Here is a 21,941-nt window from a genome sequence, read left to right on the forward strand (position 1 = left end):
ACAACTTTCAGTAGAACAGGGTTTCCCAGTGTCCCATCCAACTTGGCCCTGAAAAATTCCAGAGGTGGGAAGTCTTCAAGTCAGTTTTCCCTGTGAAACTCAACTCTTCTTTCCAAGAGGCTTTCTTGATCATTTTTTTTCTTTTCTTCTTTGCTTTTGTTATTTTTACCTCTTTCCAACTCTGCACAAATTCTGGTCTCTCCTTTACTTTGCAATTTATTTGATGGTTGGTACGCAGCTTCCACACTTTGCCTATTCACGAAGATGGAGCCAGAAATACAAGAAAGAAGCGGACAGACTCTTTAGCAGAGTCTGTGGTGATAAGACAAGGGAAAATGATTTCAATCTAGAAGAGATGAGATTTAGGTTGGATATAAGGAAAAAGTCTTTTACAGTGAGGGTGGTGAAGCACTGGAACAGGTTGCCCAGAGATGTAATGGAAGCCCTGTCCCTGGAGACATTCAAGGCCAGGCTGGACCAGGCTCTGAGCAATCTGATCTTGCTGTGTATGTCCCAATTCATTGCAGGGGAGTTGGACTAGATGACCTGCAAGGAACCCTTTCAAATCTATGGATTCTATGATTCCATGAAAACAACTGCTACATCTACTCCAGTGTGCAGGCTGCAAATGAGCAGCTCACATCATGTTTTCTTGTATCATAAAACTAAAAATGAAGAATGTTTCAGATGTACTCCATGAGTAGCTCAGTTTCCCCTTGATTTTACCCTGCTTTCTAATCCATCTCCTCTTCCCATCACACTCATGCATGTATTCCCACCCACTTGGCATATGCTTCCTGTCCTGCTCATTGCACAATGCTGGACACACCATGGCATCCCCTGCAAGCAATATACAACAGGAGTTTCTCCTCTCTGGGTGCTGATTTTTTATGAAACTTGCAAGAACATTCTGTCTTTGAAGCATTTACTTCTCTTGAATGAGGGCAGCCAAAACCCTCGGAGGCTGCAGAGCCTGTTGGAACAGGCAGCACCTGACACATTCTGCTGGCAAACAGCTCGATTTGTAAGGGAACTGGATTTTTCAATATGTTTTATACAACACATACATTAAACATGCATTTACAGTTTTCATACGAAGGATGTTGTTTTTGAAAAGTGATCCTGTCTAAAATATAAAAGGCTTAAATTTAAAAATTGTGAATGTATTCATGTGTGTGTTCTAGATTCGGAAATTGGGAGTTCTAGTACTCTACATCATCTTCTGTGCTCAGAATTTAGGAGCTAGCAGTCCATTAGCTCTATTCTGAAACTTGACTCATAAAAATAACACTGTGGTGCCTTATGTATAATCTTAGAGATTTTGCTTCTGAACTTTACAGCTTAGAGCTGCATTTAGAACTGAATATAGTCACTGTCCCTGGAGGTGTTCAAGAAATGTTTAAGTGTTGTACTATGGGACATGGTTTAGCAGGGAAATATTGGTAGTAGGTGGATCACTGGACTGGATGATCTTGGAGGTCTTCTCCAACCTTGGTGATTCTATGATAGTGGGCTTTGGGTTTATTTTTGCTTTTGGTTTTGTGCTGACAGCCCTACAACTATGCAGTAGTTGGACATTTGAGTTAAGCAGGTTTTGTTTTTGTATTGCCCCTCTGGAACTGGTTTTATTTGCCAAACCATGTCCTTGTGTCTTCCATTTCCACTCTTCATGCAATCCCTGATGGGATTACAGAGGTTTACCTGATCCACTCACAACATAAGAATGTAGAAGACTGCCCTAACCTGGTGGGAGTAAATGGTATTTTAGACAGTAAAACTGAAATATATTGCCCTAATTTTGCACGAAGGATAGATCTGATTATTTGCAAAGGTGCTATCTTTGTACAAAACCCCTTGTGAGAACAGAATTGTGCATGAAACATTTTGGCCGTGTATTAGAAGACACCGAAGCTGATGCTGCATTTTTACAAATGTTGAGCACCTTTAGCCCCAGGTGAAGATATGCCAGTTTCCTTTGAAAATGAGTTTTTTTTTTTTGTTGAAGTGTTCCGATGGCAACAGGTAAGTAAATTATAGTTCAGTATTTGAATTTTTTTTTAAATCTGTGTCTCTTAATCTATCTGTTTATAGCACTCTTCAATCTGGCAGATTTAAAGGATTTGTATGACCATGACAGCTCCTTGAAAATAAACCTTCCTCTGGGTGGAAGCTGCAGGCGGGGCAGTTTGAAAACAGGCTGTCGGGCATGGTAACTCCTGGTGGCCTGGGGTAGGAGGCTTTTGTCTGCCAGTGCTGCTCTGAGCATGGCACCACAGAAGCTCTAACAAGGAAAGTTGGCTATGATGAAAGGGCAAGAATTTGAAGAAGAGCCAAGTCTCGGCGTTGCAGTTTGTAGAAAAGTTTTTGGCAGTAGCAGCAGGGTTTTTCCTCCTAAAGAGATGAATCCAGTGTAATCCTTTCTGGAAGTGTCTTTGTTTGTAAAGCTTGTGATTTTTTACTTATCTCTCTTGGAGAGCATTATATTCCTGTCTTTGCGTTATACTGGACAAATTGTTATGAGAGGACTGCTGCCTGCCATCTCATTGTAGCATCTCACTTCGTGCACTTTAAAATCCACTGCAGATTATATAAAGCAGTAACCATTACAGGACCAATCTACCTGAAGGACTCTGTGGTGTCCTGCTTTCAGTTTGGGCTTGGCTGGGATCCTGGCCTGCTCCAAAGCTTTGTGAATGGAGAGTCTTAGCAGAAATTTCAGTGAGCTTGGGTTGGAGCACTTGGCCGCAAGCAATGATCGTGTGGTCCCCACCAGGCGAAGTGGCTGGGATGCCTGGATCTCCATGATCGTAGAATCATCAAACCATGGAATATCCCAAGTTGGAAGGGACCCATAAGGATCACGTCCAACTCCAGGCTCCACACAGGACCACCCAAAAATAGAATCACAGAATATCCTGAGTTGGAAGGGACCCATAATGCATACATGTGCCGGTGTGGAAGCACTCACCACCACGTTACAGCGGCAGCCTCTTCAGCGGCACTGTTAAGACAATTTAACTCTGAGAAAATTACAAGCACAGCCTACTGAAGAGGTGTAAGCAGGTATTAGCTTTGTGATTTTAAGCCTTGACGCCTCTTTCTGGGCCTGTTAAGTGGGACTACTGTTTACAGCTTGAGGTTACAAATTTGAAGCGGTGCAAATAATTTAATAAATATATTGTCAATTAGCTTTATAAAAGTATTTTTAGAGCTGATCTGTTGAAGTGCAGTTGCCCGTGGCAGCATTGGAGGAGTGTAACGGCTGTAAGCGCATTAGTGAGCAGAAGCTGGAGGCGACGCGGAGCTATGAAAGGAGTCAGTGTTGCGATGCACACGTCCAAGTTATTTGTAGCTCTATTTTACTGTCTGCTGTCGTCAGCAGGCTGAGAAGGGAAGACAGGAACAGCAGGGGTTTGAAGTTCCGAGGTTGCTTTAATATTCCCAATTGGCTGGCTGCAAAATTCAGGTCTCTGCTAAATATTGCCAGTTGTTGTCAGGAGAACTCTTGTCCCCCTTTTTTCAGTTTTATTCTTAAGCTAATCTCTGATTTTAAGGCACAAGTATTTTTGAAAAGTTACACAGCTTGACTTCAAACCGATGACTGAAGTTGTACGTTGCACATTGTTATTTAGCGTGACATCCCTGCAGCAGAGTGTGAGCAGTGCAGCAGCCCAAGCTTGGTGGGAGGCCTAAGAAAAAGGCAAATTTATTGCTAACTTTGCTGATAGTCTGTTCATCCTTTTGGCTGGAGAAGTCACTGACCCACTCTAACCTTTGCAGAATGCTAAAGAATATCTAACTGCTTAGACTGATAATAAATAATGTTTGTAGGTGTTACACGTAAGGTCTTTGTATAACATACACTTCCAATGGCCACTGAATCTTTTTTACCCTACTCTAGTTCTTCCTTTTAGTTAGTATCAGGAGGTTTTGGGGACTATGTATTAGTTGGTCACCGGTACCAACTGCTTCTGCTTGGGGGTTCCAGCACACAGCCTGGTTCTATTCTGCTGCTGATCTTTAAAAGCTGGCAGAGTGAGGAGGTCAGCCTCATAAATTTCTGTCTATGCATTGTCCTTTACATTCTCAAATGGTTATTTCAAGGCTGTGTTCTCAAATGAATTCACTGGCAGGTGAAGAGCCAAAACTCAAGTGCTATTGAGTAACCACTGTTTCATGGAATGTAGTTGCTGTCAGGGTCTGTTGGGGCCACCAAGTCCAATACTCAGATAGGCACTGCCTGATTAGTTTTCAGAATCCAAATACTGCCATGGGCACAAAATACATAGGTTGCTCTGAAAGTAATGCCTTCAATTTATTTCCATGGAAACGACAACAGATACAAAGAGCACAAGAACACTGTTTGATAAAGCAAATTCTCAGCTACAAAACACTATTTTCCAACATAGTCACTGACATTAGTTACGCATTTTCACCAGCAATGAGCATGCAGCCTGCATGCTGCACTCGTAAAAGTCTGCACCAGCAGAGGTAACTCACTGTTGCTGTTGCCAGTGCTGAAACGCACCACCCATGCACTTCACTGTGCTCATGTCCACTGTTTGGTCTCCATAAGTGTTCAGCAAGCATCGATGAATGTCAATGGGTGCTGTTTTTTCCACATGGAGGAATTCAGTGACATCTCTTTGCATAATATGCACTTCCATGTCAGATGACAGTTTGTCAGCCTCCCCCTCTGCTGCCGTGTGATGCAACAACAAAATGTAGTGGAACACTGGGGGGAAGGTTCAGCCTCTGTTGCCATACCATCAACATCCCCCTCTGACATTGTGGACCAATACAATAAAATAGGAAGCATTACTTTCAGAGCAGCCCTCGTATTTCAGGCCTGCAGCAAAAAGAACTAAAGGTAACACATTATAAGGTGCCAGCTTAGAGATTAGTCAAAAGCATGTGGTATCAGAGGAATTGCCAATGTCTTCTATTCCTGCAATAGCAAGAAATTGGAACTGTGAAATTCTCAGGATGCTGAATGAACTTTGGGCTGGCAGAGAAACACAAAATCTGCTCCATGGTCCTTGCCAGTCTGACCTCAAACTGAAGTGGTGATGGCTTACCTATTTCACAAGATAACCAGTCTAAAAATTCTAAAAATGGCCACTGTTTATTCCCCCTGGAAAAAAATAGCCCATTTCTGGCTGCGGCCAGCCTCCAGTGTTTTACAGAATAGTGGGAAAAGTGGAGGAGAATGCATAGCACAAGTGAGAAAATCCTTTGTAACTCCTGAAGGCAGCCTGGTGGGAGCTTGAAGTTAAGAGACTTGTATAAGGAGGGTACAATGAACATGCCTCCAATTTAAACCTCTCCATAAAGCCTAGGAGAGGAAGAATACTTGGTGTTTGTTGCTGTGGCTCTAACGCTTTAATGCACCGGGAAGATGCTTCAGTGCTAATTTAAGGTATCCAAAGGGTACTTCTACTATCTCATGTGACTGAGCTTTAAATGAGAAGATGAACTAGATTTGGATAAATATTTATACTGTGCACTAGCATATAGTGTTGTTGAAGCAGATGTAATTCAGTCTAAGAATTCTTATCTTATCCCAACATGTTACTGGTTGTAGAAAAGCATAAATTTCACAAGTTGCCATCTGTTTTCAATTACAGCATGAAAACAGTGAGGCAGGTTGGTATTTTCCTTCAGCGGTTTTATCAGCTAGCTGCTGAATTTGATAATTACATTAGAGTGAATTCAGAATGAGTGTATTTAGTAATGTGAACACTCAAAAAAAGTTGCTGACAAACTGCTTTCATAACTTGTCCATAAATAGAGAAGAATCAGAGTTAAATGTGCCTGTGATGAATGCCACTACTGTAGTGCTTGAAAATAGATGTGTAAGTTTCAAACACGTCTCCCTAAGTGACTGTCTTAATTTTCAATCATATGTAATAATAAACTATAACATAAAGGTCTATTGTCTTCCATGGAAATGCAGGAGCTCTGCTCGAGCACCTGGGAAGAACATAATGGTCAACATTTTGGACACTTTTCTTCCCCCACTCAATCTTCAGCAAAAATCCATTCTAAAAGAATAAAGGAAAATTCAGTAAAACAGCTGTGTTGGTAACATGATGATTCAACAGAAGTTGGAAGAGATCAAATATTTGTGAATTTGAAAATACTCAACTCTGCCATCAGTATGAAAAATGGGTTAGTGGCTTGTTGTCCTTGACAACAGCATGTATAGCAATCATCCTACTTTCTTGATCAATGCATGAATCGGTGCCTGGATTTTCTTACTCTGTGCCTTCCTTCTCAGTTTGGTCTTTGTGCATCATGTGCTGAAGCTAAAAGCTGGTGACCTGAGTTGATGCATCTGTGACTGTCCCAAAGTTTCTGTCTCCAGGGAGGTGTGTTTCGTTAGCCTAAATGAGTAGTTCCCAAACTTTTTAGTGATCTCCTTCCAGTAGGTTAGGTCTACCCTAAAGCCATGGTAATCTAACTGTACTGGGATTATTGCCTGGCAAAGTATGATGGCAGCACAGTTCTCTACCTGAGAAGCACATCTTAACACTGCATACTGTGTTCATGGAAACAACACGGGCCTCAAGAGATCTAATTGAGCCAGCATGGACTTTGGAATCTACTTGCATGAAGTAAATATCACTAATTGTAGTTAAGTGCTGCACAGAACTGTTCAGGAGCATCAAAATCTTTTTTAAAATTGAGTACTGGGCAGCAGGCTGCATCTCACATATCTCCTTTTGTCTGAGAGTGAATTCAGCCCTCTTGTCTAATTAGAGGCTTCTCTTAATGAAGGAAAATGTGATTTGGGGAGCTGCATTATGTCACTGCCAGAACTGTGTCTGGTTGCCAAAAGGAGACAAGGTTTGGCAAATCTTTGCTTTCATTGCAGAATATTCCAGTTGCAACAATGAAGTTCTTATGGTCTTGATCATCCTTAGCATTAGCACAGTGTTTTGAGGTTGACAGAAATCATTAAATGTTTTCTTAACAATCCCTGCTTTCCCTTTTGTCATTGGGAATCCCAGTTCTGGATCTGATGGGCTTTGAAGAGATTTGATCAGTCTCTTCTGCCCCTTCACTGCACCTGCTACTTGGTGTGGTTTACTCCTCTTCTGTGGTCGAAGCAGTACTCCAGCGTCACTCCAGCATGATGTAAACTGCAAATTTCCCTGCACAAGTGAAAACAGAGTTAATTTTTTTGGTGTCATTCTCAGTTCCCTTGATTTTTAGTTTTGCTTTTGAATAACAACACCCATGTTAGTCACTGTGGAGAAACTGTTAATCTACTAAAAGAATTAAGGCAGGGGGAATTCCTATGTAAAATATCAAGGAAGGAGTTGTTAGCTTTTTCAGTACAAACTTCATCTTTAACAGTGAATTTCTTTTATTCCCTCTTACTTACAGGCCTAGTACTGGCTTACCCCAGATATGAATTTTGGCCTACAGGCATCATGAAATGGTATTACTTTTCCAATAACTCTGTAATTTTTTTCTAAAGACTCTTTTAACACCCAGAGAGAGTTTCCCGAGCTAATAAGATTCTTTTTCCTTACGACAACTGAAACGTTATGCAAAATATAGAAAGTTTCATAATATCTCAGAGCTCTTTCTTCTTTCTCAACACTAGTAGAGTTAACATTAACATTGACTGTGTTTGTAGGCTGGTCACCTAAACCTCTGTTGGGCAACAAGTGACCTACTGTACTTGCATCTGTACATTGGCTTCTTTTCATCAACAGCAAATACAATTCAGAAAAAAAAATTGTCTATAGTTTTGTAATTGGAGGTCAGCGTATTTTCTAAATTTAGTCACATTAATAAAAAGTAGGTTTAAGAAACCTTTTTTGAGAAAGTGGAGTCTTATGGCAGGACAAGCCAGATATCTGAACACCATGCATTTATGAAAGTGCTTTCTTGATTGTTTCTGAAGGCTTACAGCTGCAGCCATTCAGACAGAGAGAAAGCAGTCTTGGTTTCAGCTGCACGTTGAAACAGTGCTGTGCTTGTGTTTTGATACAGCTTCCAAATTCCAGCAGGGTCTATAGTCCATTTAACGGTGAGATTTAGTGCCAGCCGGAACAGCTGTGATCTTACCCTTGCTGGAGCTTTCTTAGCATCTTACAAGTTGCTCCTAGGTAGCCAAGGCTCTCTGAGGAGTGGACTTACCTCAAGAACTTAACCCACTACTGGGTTTCTGCAGAGTGGCTAAATTCTGAAAGAGAGGGTTTCATAAAGTCTATAAAAAGACATAAAATAAGAGCCCAGTACAGCAAAACTCTGACTTTTTTAACTCCTTTTGCTCTCACTTGATAGTTAAGAGTTTATTGGGTTTAGTGGCAATACCCATTTCCCTTGGAGCCTTGAAGGAGTCTTCAGATGGTGCTGCACTGACTGTGCCTGTTGCAGTGTTTGTGCCTGGCTGCTTTGTGCTCTGCAGGCACCTTCCTCGCCCTTCTCACCGTGCTTTTTTGTTCCTCTTCATGACACAAGCTGGCTTCCCTTATTGCTGTAAGCAAACGGTTAGGGAAACATGTTGCGTTAAAGCTGGGGCTCTGTTTAGCTAGTCGAGCACATGGAGAAACAATTGCACTGTTGTCTGTGAAAACAGAGAGCAGCTGTTTGCCTCCAATGGCGCCGACCACTCGTGCTCACTGTAGTCCCATTAAAGGAGGGTGCTCCAGATACCCCACCAGATCAGGCCACCCTTCCACTGCTTTGTCTGAGTGTGACTGGGTCTATTTTGGTTTAATTAATATGGGCCATAAACTAGCTACACTTGGTTAGTTTGGCCTAACTATGTTTGACTTTGCAAGTAAATTGGTATAGAAAGTTCTTAACTCATCATGTGTTTTTTTCTTTTAGCTCTGTAGCTCTCCTATACTATACCTCTAGTATAAGTCTAGATATCAGAGAAAAAAAGAGGACTAGAAGGTCAAGTAAAGCATAAAAAGAAGCTATTTCTAAGCTAAGACATCCTGTCCTTTTGCTACCAATGCAGAGTTTCACCCAGACCTGCCTTCAGCTAAGTTATTTAACATTTTCATGGCTGATCTGGTAAAAATGCTCATGAAGTTAAGGATGCAGTCGCTAGTTTGCTTTGCTGCTGCAGCTCTGCCCAGCTGTTTCACCCATGGTTTCACCCATGCTTGGACCCAAGTTGGGTTGGTCGTTTGCCACCACTGCCCAATTAGGGCCATTGATGAAACTCTGATGATCTGCACCTGAATTAGTTTTTATATCAGTGTTGTTTAATTTCTTTTTTTTTTTTTTTTTAGTTATGTGAGTTGGGAATACTATAAAAAATCAGGTCCTTTTTTTCTGTTTCCCTAAAAAACATTATGCTTTCTGTAAACATCCCACTAGAGGAATTCATCCGTAGGTTGCCTGTAGTGAAGCTTTGCTCGAGCAAACCATCCATACCAGACAGCAGCCACAGATGGAGATGCAGAGCCAGAGTTACACGGTTCTGTTTCCAATGCTCTGTTGTGGTTGGTTTTCTCTACCATGTGCCCTCCCGTGCTCTGCTGATAACGAGCTTCTTCCCTGGTGCTGGGACAGAAGGCCAACTTAACACTGGTGTAAGGATTGGAGAAGAAATGTGTCTCTATAGAGAGAAAAATCCTGTGTTTATGCAAGACCTGGCTGCTTGCCTACTCCCACACCACCCACTCTACAGCCAATTACACATTTGCTAGAGATATTTGCAGAGCTGAGCACACAGCTGCAATTTATTCTGTTTCATGCCATAACCTCAGCTATGTTGAAAAGGACATTGCACTGTTTTTTAACCTTCCGGTGCCATGCAGTCATCTCTGAATTGTTAGCATCCAGCTTTGATTCACTAAGTCTAGCAAGAATGTATGAATCCCTCAGAGGAAAAAAAATAAGACAAAAAAACTAAATGCAAATGTTGGACCTGTGATTTCCATCTCCTTTCCTAATTCCTGTGTCACAGTGGAAAGGTTAGTGTGTGCAGTACTTCTGTGCCGTCTGAGTTTAGTTACTAAGGAGGTGAGTCGTGTGCTTGTGCTCTTCTGTGACAGCAAGCTCAGCATCCCCGCAGGCTGGGCTGTTTGCTGGGCACAGGGATTCCTGTGCTTTATGGCACAGGAAGAGCCCAAATACCAGCACCTGTGCAGGCTGTGTGCGTAGAGCTGTAAGGGAAGCACATCCTCATGTGCTCCACCATTGCCCTGTGGCCTTGGACTTCCCTGGAGTTATTCCTCCTGCCTTAGCGTCCGTCCGCCATTGGTTTCATTGGTTCACTAATCCTTAAATAAAGGAAATCTCTCTCTCTCTCGTGATGTTACCAAGTGTTTTGTGTACCAAACCCTGTCTGTGTGTTAGGAGGTGATAATGCAGTAATAAGCTCAGGGGGTTATTCAAGAAATCCACCAACTCATGGCAAGCCTGCATGGTTTCTGCTTGTAAATAGTTGCTTTTCAGTAGTAAATGCAATAAGAAGTGAAAACGGTGTTGCTTCTTGTTCCTCCATGACAAAACAATAGCCTTAGATAGCCTTCACTTTCCATCATTTTGCAACTCTTTCATATTTCATATTTAAATCTCATTTAAAACACACATCTTGTTTTCCATCTGCTTGCTCGGGAGCTTGGGCAGGAGGGCAGGGATGGGAGCTCCCAGTGTCCCTGGTGGAGCTGGGGCAATGCAAGGGAGGGAAAATCACATTTCAAGCATAGTTCTGCCTTCAAAGTGTTGGAATCCTGGTTGTCCCCTTCTGCCTTGTTGAAGGCTGAAACACTGAATTCCAGATGTCGTGTGCTCATAGCAGCGAAGCACTCCTGCTGAAATCTGTCAGCAAAACAACAAAAGCCAAAGAAGATTTGTTGCCTTTTTAAACAAGTGAAGTAAAGCATATATTTTCTTTTTTAGTTAGCTTCTTCCATCTCAGGCTCAGCAGCTTACCAACATTTGTGGGCAATAGCCATGGGTGTACAACAGGAATCAGCCAGGAGGGCTTCCGTCTTAGAACTGGGCCTGGAGTTATTAAAAGTGACTGAGAAGTGTCAAGAGCTTGATTTGATGGGCATCCTGCCTAAGACATCCCCATGCTCCTGACCATTGCAAAACATTGCTCCTTAAGCCACAATTCAGTGCCAATAGTGAACATCATGTCCATTGATAGCATGGACTGATGTTTAACAGAAACAAACACTGAGCTGGGCTCGCCTACAGATTGCACATAGTTAATGTGTGGCTTTCCCAATAACACATGGAGAATTATTCTTCTGGAAGATCACAGCAAGTTGCAGAATACCATCATGAAACAATTATAAGCTTGAGCTACTCAAACTGGCCAGCTGATCCTTGTCTCTATAGGATTAGTAGGACAAGAAAAAATAAAGCATTTATTTATAGTTATTAAGGATATCTCCATAACAGAAATTTAAGCTGGATATTTCTCTAATGGATTTGATTTTAACTTTTTTTAGCAAGAAGAAAAGCAAATCCACCTCCGCTGGACTACTTCTTTTTCTTTCTGAAATAGTTACATTGTAAATTCTGCTATCAATTTTATTCTGTAAAATTGTCAAAGTACACTTTTCTTTAGACAGCTCTGAAATAAGTTATATTTAGAAGCTTTTATTTTAGTTCTTAGGAAAATTGCTTAAGAATTTTCCAGGCTTGAAAATAACTCCTACGTTTGCCTGAGTTCATCATTTGTATTTGATGCTAGTGAGGTTCCAAAAACAATCCAAAACCCAGTACATTTTTTCATGCGTTTTGGGAATGGTTCATCTCAAAGTTAAAGCTATCTGTGTGGCACTGGTGTCACCTCAGATCATATGAAGAAGTAATAATCAAGCAAGCGTGTCCTAAGCTATCTGACTTGGAAATCAGTGTGCTTACAGATCATGAGCAGAGGGTTACATCTGATATGATGTACAGTTAATGTGACTGTAACCGCAGTCTTATCTGACTGGTCTGAGATATGCTAATACACTATTGGTGGACTCTATGTGGCTGCTACTTGCTTTGCCACTAGTGATTTGCAGATGCACTCACTGAATCTGTACAATTAAATGCATTTAATTAGAACTATTCTAAAGAATTTTACAGTCTTCAGGGAATTTCTAGTTCTTTGTGATGTTAGGGACATGGTTTAGTGGGCAATACTGGTGGCAAGTAGACATTTGGACTAGATGATCTGAGGTCTTTTCCAACCTTTATGATTCTATGATCTTTCATAGTGCCCTCTAATTATACCTAAAATAATACAGGATTTTGGTAAGGATTTTTCTTTAAGTCCAGAAATCAAGGCCTAGCTCCACAAGGACAGATAACCAAATCCTATTCCACAAACAGCCCCTGAATATCTGGGGATCTAGGTGACTGCCAGTCTTAAGATAATATTCCAGTAGCATTTATAAATATTAAGGTCATCCTGAGGCAGATGGTAAGAATTACTGACAGCTATACAATGTTTTTATTGAATAATTAGTTTATTAACTATTTTGTCCCAGCTTGTGCATTTCCATGGTCCAAGCTCCATGTGTCAGCTCCTGTTCTCCAAGCTGCGCTTTTAGGTCTCTGACATCCCCCTGCAGCATCTCACAGTCCTTCTCACCTCAGCTTGGTACAACCAAGAATGGGCTGGCAGCCAAAGCTTACCATGGAGGGGAGTCAGCAACCACAAGTGGTAAGGGGAAGGGTTGTGCAGCTCCGAGTCTCCCAGCACAGCAGGTTTCTCACTCTGGCCATTAAAAATTATGGTAACAGTAATTACAATTCCTCTTCTCACCATCTTTAGTTTGATGTTGAATGACATGTCATATCTTTGCTAACTTCTTTAAGCAGAAAGTTTCTAGATCCTTTCTGGTCAAACTTAAGTCCAAAGCTGAAGTTTTTCTTTTCCTGGGAACACCTAGATTTGGTTAAATCTTCTGCATGAGCCAGTGGAAACATACAGAAAGTCAGAGGCATAGGTACCTTTCCTCCTATCCTTACTGCTGGGGGCTGTTGTATGTCAGGGTGGGAAACAGATATAGTTAACAATAGATGTTTATTAGCGTAAAATTTTATTTTAAAAAATTAAGTCTTTTCATTTACGTGTTACCTATTTTAACTACTATTTCTTATCTGTTTTTTTATCATTATATCCTGACCAACAAAATGGTTGGAATTTACTCCAGACTTTGGCATTACTTGAAGTCTGAGGGATAAAAATGGATGCTTATCTCCTGTCAGGCTCCTTGGAGATCTATGAGGAAACGAGCAATAAAAGGCTCTTTGAGACTCTTTTAACTTCAGTTTATCATCTATTATAGTTACTGATGTGTAGTAGCCAACAGAGAAATTGTACATGTTTCTAGTTACAATGCCCTTAGCAGCTGTAGTTATGAGCTGAGCACTTAGAGCTTTTTGAAATGTGTTTTTAAAAACACAGCATTAAATCATTGAGATTTTGTAAACTGGCTGCCTTATGAAAATTCCTAGGATAATGTGAGTTGCCATACTCAGCCAGACTGGGTATTGCTGCTTTTGTACCTCCACCAAGAGAGCAGTGCGCTGTGCTGGCTTGCTTGGAGGAGGACTCGTGATAGTAGCCATGCTGGATTCCATTTCCCATCCTGGATGCTGCACTAGATGGAAAGCTGGGATGGGAGAACAGAATGAGCTGAGTTGAGGACACTGCTTCCCTCATCCTTAAAGGGCTCCAGATTATGAAAACCCCTGTCCTTGCCATGGCTTTAGGACCTAGTAAATGGCTCCATGTTTCTTTGTCCCACGAGGAAGCTGGAATATGCAGATTCAGCCCTTGAGAGAGCAGGTGAAATGATGGCCATGGAGAGAGCTTTCTGCCCCTTAGGGTGACTGGCTTTTTATTTCATGAAGTTTTAGGACAGATGTGCTGCCTTCTACGCCTTTGCCTCCTCTTTACATTTCTCATCTGGCTTTGGACTTTTCTTCATCTAAGCCTATCTGTCAAAAATGGTGAAACGATGAGTACAATGTCATTTGGATCTAGCGCAAAGGATGGTATGGAGAACACTGTTCTCAGCCCCTACACCCCACTGCCATACTACTATCAAGAGCATCCATTAAAGAAAACACACTGGGAATGCAGACGTGTCGACTCTGTCTTTTGCAACTCTTTGGCACGTGGATTGCTGTTGACTGCGGCAGTGCCCATCCATGTTTATAGAGTTGCAGCCTTGGTATGAGACTCTGGCCAGTCTGGAAGGTCTGTTCCTCTGCCAGAAACCTTCCTGAAGGCCCCTGAGTGCACCTCACAGGATCTAGCATGCAGATTTATCCATCACTCGCCTACGTGCCTGTCCCTGGCCAAATACGAGTCCCATGCATTAGGATTCCAGTAACTTGAGAAGTCTGAGAACAGGCAGCAGCAAAACAAACATCAACCACTCAACTTCCAAAACCTGCATTAAGCCAGAAGAGACAATGTTATTTCTGCAGGTCTGTTTTAAATCAACGAAAATATTATTTTGGAGCCAGAGCTATAATTCAATAAAATTTGATACAATCTTGGAAAGCCATCCCATAGCATTAGGAAATACTGCTGGGAGTTGAGACACCTATATATATAGCAAAAATTTGCATTTTAAACTAAATGGATGTATCTCAAATGCTAATTGGGGCACCCTGAAGAGGGTGATGGGTTGCCTCTTCAATCAAAAACCTTAACATTCAGACAACTTTGTCTGCATGCAAATACTGAAGTGTTTTCCCAGTGCTGTTTGCAGCTGAAATAGCATGGAAGTGCATAGGAAAAAGACAGCCATATTGCCATGGAAGTGTTCAAGTGGTGGAACTGATTGCCATACTCTGGTGCTTGTTGAGGCTACCAGGAAGGTGGACTTCCACATCTTCAGCTCTGCTGAGCAGTTCTGGGTTTGAGGGGATAAGGTGCAAAACAGAGGTTTGCCATGCCTTCAGGGGGCTGCTGCTGCTGACCCTGTGTACAGGCGCAGAGGATCAGAGAGTAGAAGCATCAGTCGCACTTCTGATGAAATGTTATATTTTTGGATTGGCCTTTCTTCCTCTGTAATTTTTCTTGAATGGAACACTGATAGCTGCATTCTGTGCATTTTGCAGAAATACAAGTTGAGTTTCACTACATTAAATCATTTTTACTTGAGAAGGAAGGTCGCTGATGATGCACAAAAGTTAAATGAGACCATGTGAGAACATCTGGCTTAGGGCTAGCATCTAAGGTGGCAGTGCTGTTTCCACCTCTCCTGCACTCATTTCTATGTTGCATTTCTGCCTAAATATAAAAAGTTAAAATATAAAATAAAGTATTTCTATGGTGACGTGCTGCTCATGCCTTCTTTTATACAGGCTCAAGATCACTTGTGTGTAAGATAATCTTCTACGGAATGTATTGCTTTCATTGAAACATCAGGATGATATTTTTGTTTGCTTTAGGCTCTATATTTTTATCATTAAAAACACAGATATAGATTTCACACACATTTGACCTTTTGAACAAATAATATAATGTTATGATTAGAGCCAGAAAAGGCTCAATGTTTTTGAGGAGTAAGTTTGGATATCTTTCTTTTCCTTGACACTTCTTCTACAGTATTGATATCTAGGGAGGAATATCTCCTAAAATGACAGTGGCATTTTAATCCATCTTAGTACTGACTTAGTTTTCCATGGTATTATGTCCTGGAATTTGTTTCCTTTGGGTTCAGTGTGCAGTGGTGGAGGATCTGGCACAGAGTCTGGTGACCCAGCCTTTACCCTGAGCCTGGAATCATGATGTGCATTTTAATGATGATTAGATGAGCTGTCCAAATCATTTCAAACTAGAGATAGCAGCCTGTTTGCAATGGTCAGAGCTGTCTTGTCCTATATAGTTTGCACAGCACAATTGAAACTGAGGTGTTATCAGAAAAAAATGAATAATGTAGTACTTCAAAAGCCACAGGTTTCAAAGCTGCAGTATTTAAAAACAAACAAACAACAACAACAACAAAACTAACTCATCAAATTAACTCTAAGGAATACATTTTTCTTAAGAGTACTGAATGAGACATCACAAAGAGTTGTGGAGATTTTGCATGCCCAGCAGTGGATAATAAGACAGATGTGTAAGTAATCTGACACAAAAAGCGTAACGTGCATCTTTTGCTGCATGTCTCTCTCTGCAGGTTTGCCAGTTTGTCGTCTCTGTCAATGGTCTCAACGTTCTCCACGTGGATTACAGGACAGTGAGCAACCTCATCCTGACAGGCCCGCGAACGATTGTCATGGAAGTGATGGAAGAAATAGAGTCCTGAGAAGAAAGGATTTCTTACTGGACGTTTCTGTGGGAAAATAGCCACATCACAAGGCAGAATGACACACAGAGGCACCACTTTCTGTGTCCAAGTAGATGATTTTGCTTTTGGGGAAAGGGGGTTCTCTTTCATTTATCAATAATAGCACTGGTTATTATGCTAAGAAGTGAGCAATAGATACCAGCATATTTTCACTAAGGACTTCTCTTTGCTTGTCAAAGACAAAGGAAAGGCCCTTGGGTTTTCTCTCCAGCCATGTCTGCATCCACCAGAATGGTTTCCCACCGAGGAGGCCGTGCAGATTTCCTCACAGTCCACCACTGGATCAAACACTTCAGGAGATGAAAGAACCACGTACACTGTGAGCCAGGATGTCACAGATGGTGTGCGGGACATATTGACGTGGGTAAACATCCTCTGGTCGTGGAGAGCTGACTGACCGCTGGCTTTATTGCCACCAAACACAAAGGAGCTCTGAATGCATCTCTGTGAAACAAATGTGTTCATTTTCTGTAGAGGATACTGTGGGCTGGATGTTCGGGCCTGATAGAGCAGGGTGATTATTCTAAAAGAAAAATACAACACCATGCAAGTGTGAGAGCATGTGCTGTTTTTACAAAGTAAAACAATCTGGCCTTTGAAAATCAGGCGATTTGTGTAGATGCCGAAGCACAGATGCAGGTACTCAACTATAAAATGTTGGTTTTTGTTTGTTTGTTTTCTTATGCAGAAGGGAAAGGTGTCTCAGTCTCATTGTTTGTCACTTTGGAGAATTTTCAGACGCCTTTTTTCCTAGAAGAAGAATAATATGTAGTGGGGTGAGGTGGGAAATTCGCAGTGTTAGCATTAGCAATGACACATCCAGGTGCTCCAGTAGAGAAATTACACTTCAAATTGAAGCAATGTACGTGAAAGTACATTAAGCTCATTAGCACTTTCAAATCATCAATGTTTTGCAAACTACAAACTTGCCACATAAGTTGCATTTGACACTATTACTAATAAAAAATAGTATTTAACTGACTCTTACTCGTTTTCAAACGGTAGGATTTCTTTGTTGATGAATTTATGAAACAAATCTTTTAAAACATAATATATAAAAATTCTATATTCTGCTGAGCGAGGTGGCTTCTTAGCCCTGTGGTGATTGGACTCCACGGACATTCTTTGATCTTTGAGCCAAATATGTACATCTTTGTCCACACAATTCTAAGTATACATTGCAGTCTTTCTCTGCTGTCTAAATTTTGCAATTAAAGCTTGACCTTCTATATAAGTATACCAAAAATCCTTCATCTTTGGGGTGGGGAAAGTATTTTTCCCTGAAATAATTTTGAAATATGTTTTATATTAAAAATTGTTCTCACTGAATACATTGCTCCTGCAGTATGTTTTTCACTCACTCAAACAGTTCTGTGTATTTCTTCATAGATACAGTAAGTCCTCAAAACCACATACATCTGCATCTCTGTAGGTAGAAGTCCACGTATTCTTTGTTTCTGGTGTATTATAGCCATGGTTGATTTTTAACCAAGGAAACTTCTCGTATTCCACTAATAGGTCCCCTTGAAGGGAGTTACATAAATGAAACCACTGACTTGATCCTAACCAGGCACAAATGTGCTTGGAAGGTTCTTTCAAGCTGTCATTCAGTGCAGCAGTTGTTTATTCTTAGTGTACACTCAAAATTGTTGTACACGTTATATAACCCTTATCAGATTATATTATACAGTTCATCTGAAATAAATAGTTCAGCTCATGTTACATGAGATCGTAACAACTGTCTACCAAGAAATGGTAGGGAAAGATCCTGTTCTCCCAGAAAAATATCAGAATGCTACAGGTTTTTGATTCTGTGAACCCAGCAGTGCTTCCCCAAATACTTTTCTTTTTTTCCAGGATAGTTTTGGTGGCTTGGTTGGAATATACTTTGTACCTCTCTAAAACATAAATTCTACATGTTAGGCTAGGTTAAATATTAAAATGTGAAGGATTTTCTTGGCAAAATGTTAATAATTCTCTCTAATACCATCATGAATTCTCCTGTCTTACATCTCGTGCCTTAGTTAATATTCTGCTACAAGTTCCCTGTAGCTTACAGATAATTAAGAAACTGGGTCAGAATTTAGCTTAATAATGCATTACTGAGTGCACTTTCGACTTCAGTAAAAAGAGTGGGAATGGGGGCAGGGAGAAATCTGTGCATGTCATTATATTGCAGATTGGATATGGCGTTTTCATTTGCAAGACACATTAGTCTCTATCACAATCCGAGCACCGTTACTTGCCTGCTGTTTAATGGGGATTTCCATATTGTGTTCTCAACTTGATTAGCAGTCCAGGATTTAATTAGTTCTTTCCCTCTTCAGTATGACAAAGGTATTCAAATTATCCGTGCAATGAAATGTTGTATTTTGTAAAAAATGGATGCAAATTTAACAATTAAGTTGTGAAATGTATCATTTCCAATTAAACTGCAATTTGTCTGCACTCAGCGATATACACTCTGCAAGACGTCCCCCAGCAGCCAGCACCAAATTCTCATGCACTCCAGAGGGCACAGAGTTTTGCATATAATAGAAAATCATGCTCCCTGCAAAGGACACGTGCAAATGTAAGTATTCACAGAAGTAAGGAATTTCAAGACTTGACCATGAATATAAGAAGCAAGAAGCCAGAAAGAAAAGGAAAAACACAACAACAACAACAACAACAAAAACAAACCTGATATTAACAATAACAGCTTTATTTAGAAGATTTTAGTAAGGCTTGCTCTCATATGTGATTGCATTTATGGCTACAGTGGATTTTGTGAGATCTTTTAATAAATCGCTGTGCTTTAATAACATAGATTAGTGCCACTCCTCTGCACATGCACATCTGTAATTCATTTCGGGAACATCTTCAAGCGGTATACCAGTTAATTAAGTTCAAGAAGTGTTTAAGCTAATTGGAGCATTAACTCTATGCCATATTTCTCCTGCTTTGCTACAAGATGCATAATTTTGTTTACTTTTACCTAGATCGAATGCCATGTGTGTGCTGTTGGACACAACCTGTCCTGCAGCCAGTCCCACTGTAGGCACTGAACTCATGAAATAATGCATTAATTAACTTCAGGTGTATCCAGGTGAGTGTGACTGCGTGCATTTAAGGTCTGCACAGAAACTGAAAATAGAATTGTCAGCACTGAGACGACATAGTGGTGTCATCTGCAGCACCAGTGGACTTGTCCTACTGCCCTCTGCTATGAGATTACATACAGAAGGCCGTTTGGGAGGGAAAAGCCATGCAGTCGGAATATTTCTCTTCACGTGTTCTTCCTTCTGTCGTTAGTCTCCACTAATTGCCACAGAGTGCTAGGGATGTGTCAAACAACTGCCCCACAACGAATGGTTTAGTGGTTAGCACCTGTGAGAACATTGCCAGAGGAAAGCTGGAGAATAATGCAGGTTCAGAGCAGAGTTTGGAGGAGTGGGCAGGTTGATTTGAGCCCCTTGGCCTTAGGTCCAAAGAGTGGTCCCTATGCTGATCTGATCTGCTGATACAGACATAGCCATGGAGAGTGTATGGGGGAGTAGGAACGAGAGGAATGAGTGAGTGACTGCTTTCTTCATCTGCACTGACTGCTACGTGTGCATGGAGGTTTCCTTTTCCCTATGGATGAAGGTGGGGTAATCAGATTATGGGGAAATGCTCTAATAATTGCAGATTAAACTGGGAATTGAATGCTAATTTTTAAAGATAATTTTGCTAAATAAGAATTATTCTGAATTTAGAGATAGGAGGAGATGAGGTAATATGGTTTGCCAAAATGTTTGGCTAATGCAGGATAGAGTGGGAAAACAATTGTTGCCAGTATGAGTATTTTCTTCCCAGTGTATAATTAAAACTTGTGTAAGTGAAAAAGCATGTGTATGTCACATGAACAAGTAGAGCCAGAGCACACCACCCTTCAAAGTGAGAGAGCTTCCAGCCTTCTACAACAGCCTCTAAAGGTTTCCATCAATCACACTTTTTAATTTATTGTTTGTCTTTCTTCATCTGGTGAGCGATGTGGTCTACATTTCTTACTTATGTGTCTTCCTTATGAAAAAGTAATTACCAGTGTAATAATTCCTTTAGTATACACAAAGAGCAGATAAAGATATTGTTGATATTACAGAGAAGCCATTACATTTCTCTAGGAACTTGTATGGAAACAAACATTTACACTTTTATGTTTAAACTGAGACATTAATGCAGGAAAGTATCAGTGTCAGAGAATCGACGATACAATGAATTGATGCCAGAGAGTCACTCTCTTGTGTATCTATACTCAGTTTCTATACTCGCAATTCCTCACCAGAATTCTAAAAGAATTCAGAAGGGAGCAGCTGTAGCTGTCAAACTGAACACCGTGAGAAAAATGTCTGTTGCTCTGCAGTCAGATATCTGTGCACACGTTGTCCATGGGGACTGTGCATTTCCAGCACTGTTGGAACTCCAGTTGCCCAAGCACGCACTTACACAATTAAATACTTGGCTCCAAGAGCACGCATTGCAAGCAGGCACTGTATGCTAGGTGCACAAATGGACACAAATTGTGTCCTGCAGAGAAGTGCTGCCAGCGCACCCAGCTCTCCCATCCTACAGTGCCGTAGCTCTCACTGGATGAACAGCATATCGTTACCTCCTGGCTCTTGTGTTGTCTTGCCAGGCAATCGTTGTCACTTCTCTTCTGAACATTTGAATATTCTGAATATTCATGTCCACAGATTGAAACATGCCACTGATGCGAAGAACACCACAAGGCCGCTTTGCCTCTGCTGGTGACAGATGGACATAATTAGTTTTCTTTCCTTTCTTCCAGTTCTTCTGCCTCGTGGCCAAAATGGTGATGCTTTCTGCCTCAGCTTAAAATTGGGCACGTGAAGGTGCAGACAGCCCTGCTTTCTTTGTCTGCTCATCCCCTGGATGAGCTAATACAGCCCCTTTGCTCCTCCCCTCTGCAAAGCTCCTTTGCAGCTAAGTGGTGGGAAATGTTTCTTTTTCCTCCTTACTTTTCCAGTGAAATTTGCAACTAACAGAACTCATGCTTTCCTGTTTGTACCCAACCGTAATTCAGTGCTGAACAGATCTTACCTGCACTTCTTTGGGAAACCTCCACTGTGTCTCCCTGGGAAAATTTTAACTGAGCAAAAGCTGCAATGTGGTGCCCATTGCAGGATTGCAGCTGGAAAGTACATCGTACATACAAGCTGTTGTTTTTGCATAACGCTAAGTTAGCAAGTTTTAAAATTATTGTTTGTGGTTTTAAATTGAAAGTGAAAGGAACACAGAGTTCAGAAGAGTGTCCATCAGAGTGGTGTGGTGACACTGCCCTGCCACGTTCCTTAACAGCATCACAGAGCAGAAAAACACTGTAGTTTTATGGCTGAATTTACAGTGTACATTCTTAATCCTGTGTTTTAAATAAACAAAGTCGTAATTAATGTTTTTTTTTTAATTTAAGAAAATTCAGGCGTAGAAGACATTAGATAAGAACATAGTGAAGATACCTGTTTGTGAAATACTTGTTTCGAATTTAAAAAGCTACCCAAGACAAAACATCTCCTTTCAAAACCAATTTTCATTTACATTGTTTAATATGACTTTTTTTTCCCTAAACTTTCAATTTCTATAATCTCACTTAAAAAAATG

General features: G+C 40.9%; 1 protein-coding gene across 2 annotated transcripts in view; it reads left to right on the plus strand.

The window, feature by feature from the left end:
* Positions 1-17,630, plus strand: part of DEPTOR (DEP domain containing MTOR interacting protein) — a 74,803-nt gene extending 57,173 nt beyond the window's left edge. For both annotated transcript variants that reach the window (XM_021387106.1, XM_021387107.1), the window contains one exon: positions 16,131-17,630. In XM_021387106.1, coding sequence (XP_021242781.1) covers positions 16,131-16,259 — 129 coding nt within the window. In that variant the 3' untranslated portion in view covers positions 16,260-17,630. The remainder of the gene's footprint in view (positions 1-16,130) is intronic.

The sequence above is a fragment of the Numida meleagris genome, chromosome 2 (assembly GCF_002078875.1).
Source record: "Numida meleagris isolate 19003 breed g44 Domestic line chromosome 2, NumMel1.0, whole genome shotgun sequence".
In the NCBI taxonomy this organism is placed as follows: Eukaryota; Metazoa; Chordata; class Aves; order Galliformes; family Numididae; genus Numida; species Numida meleagris.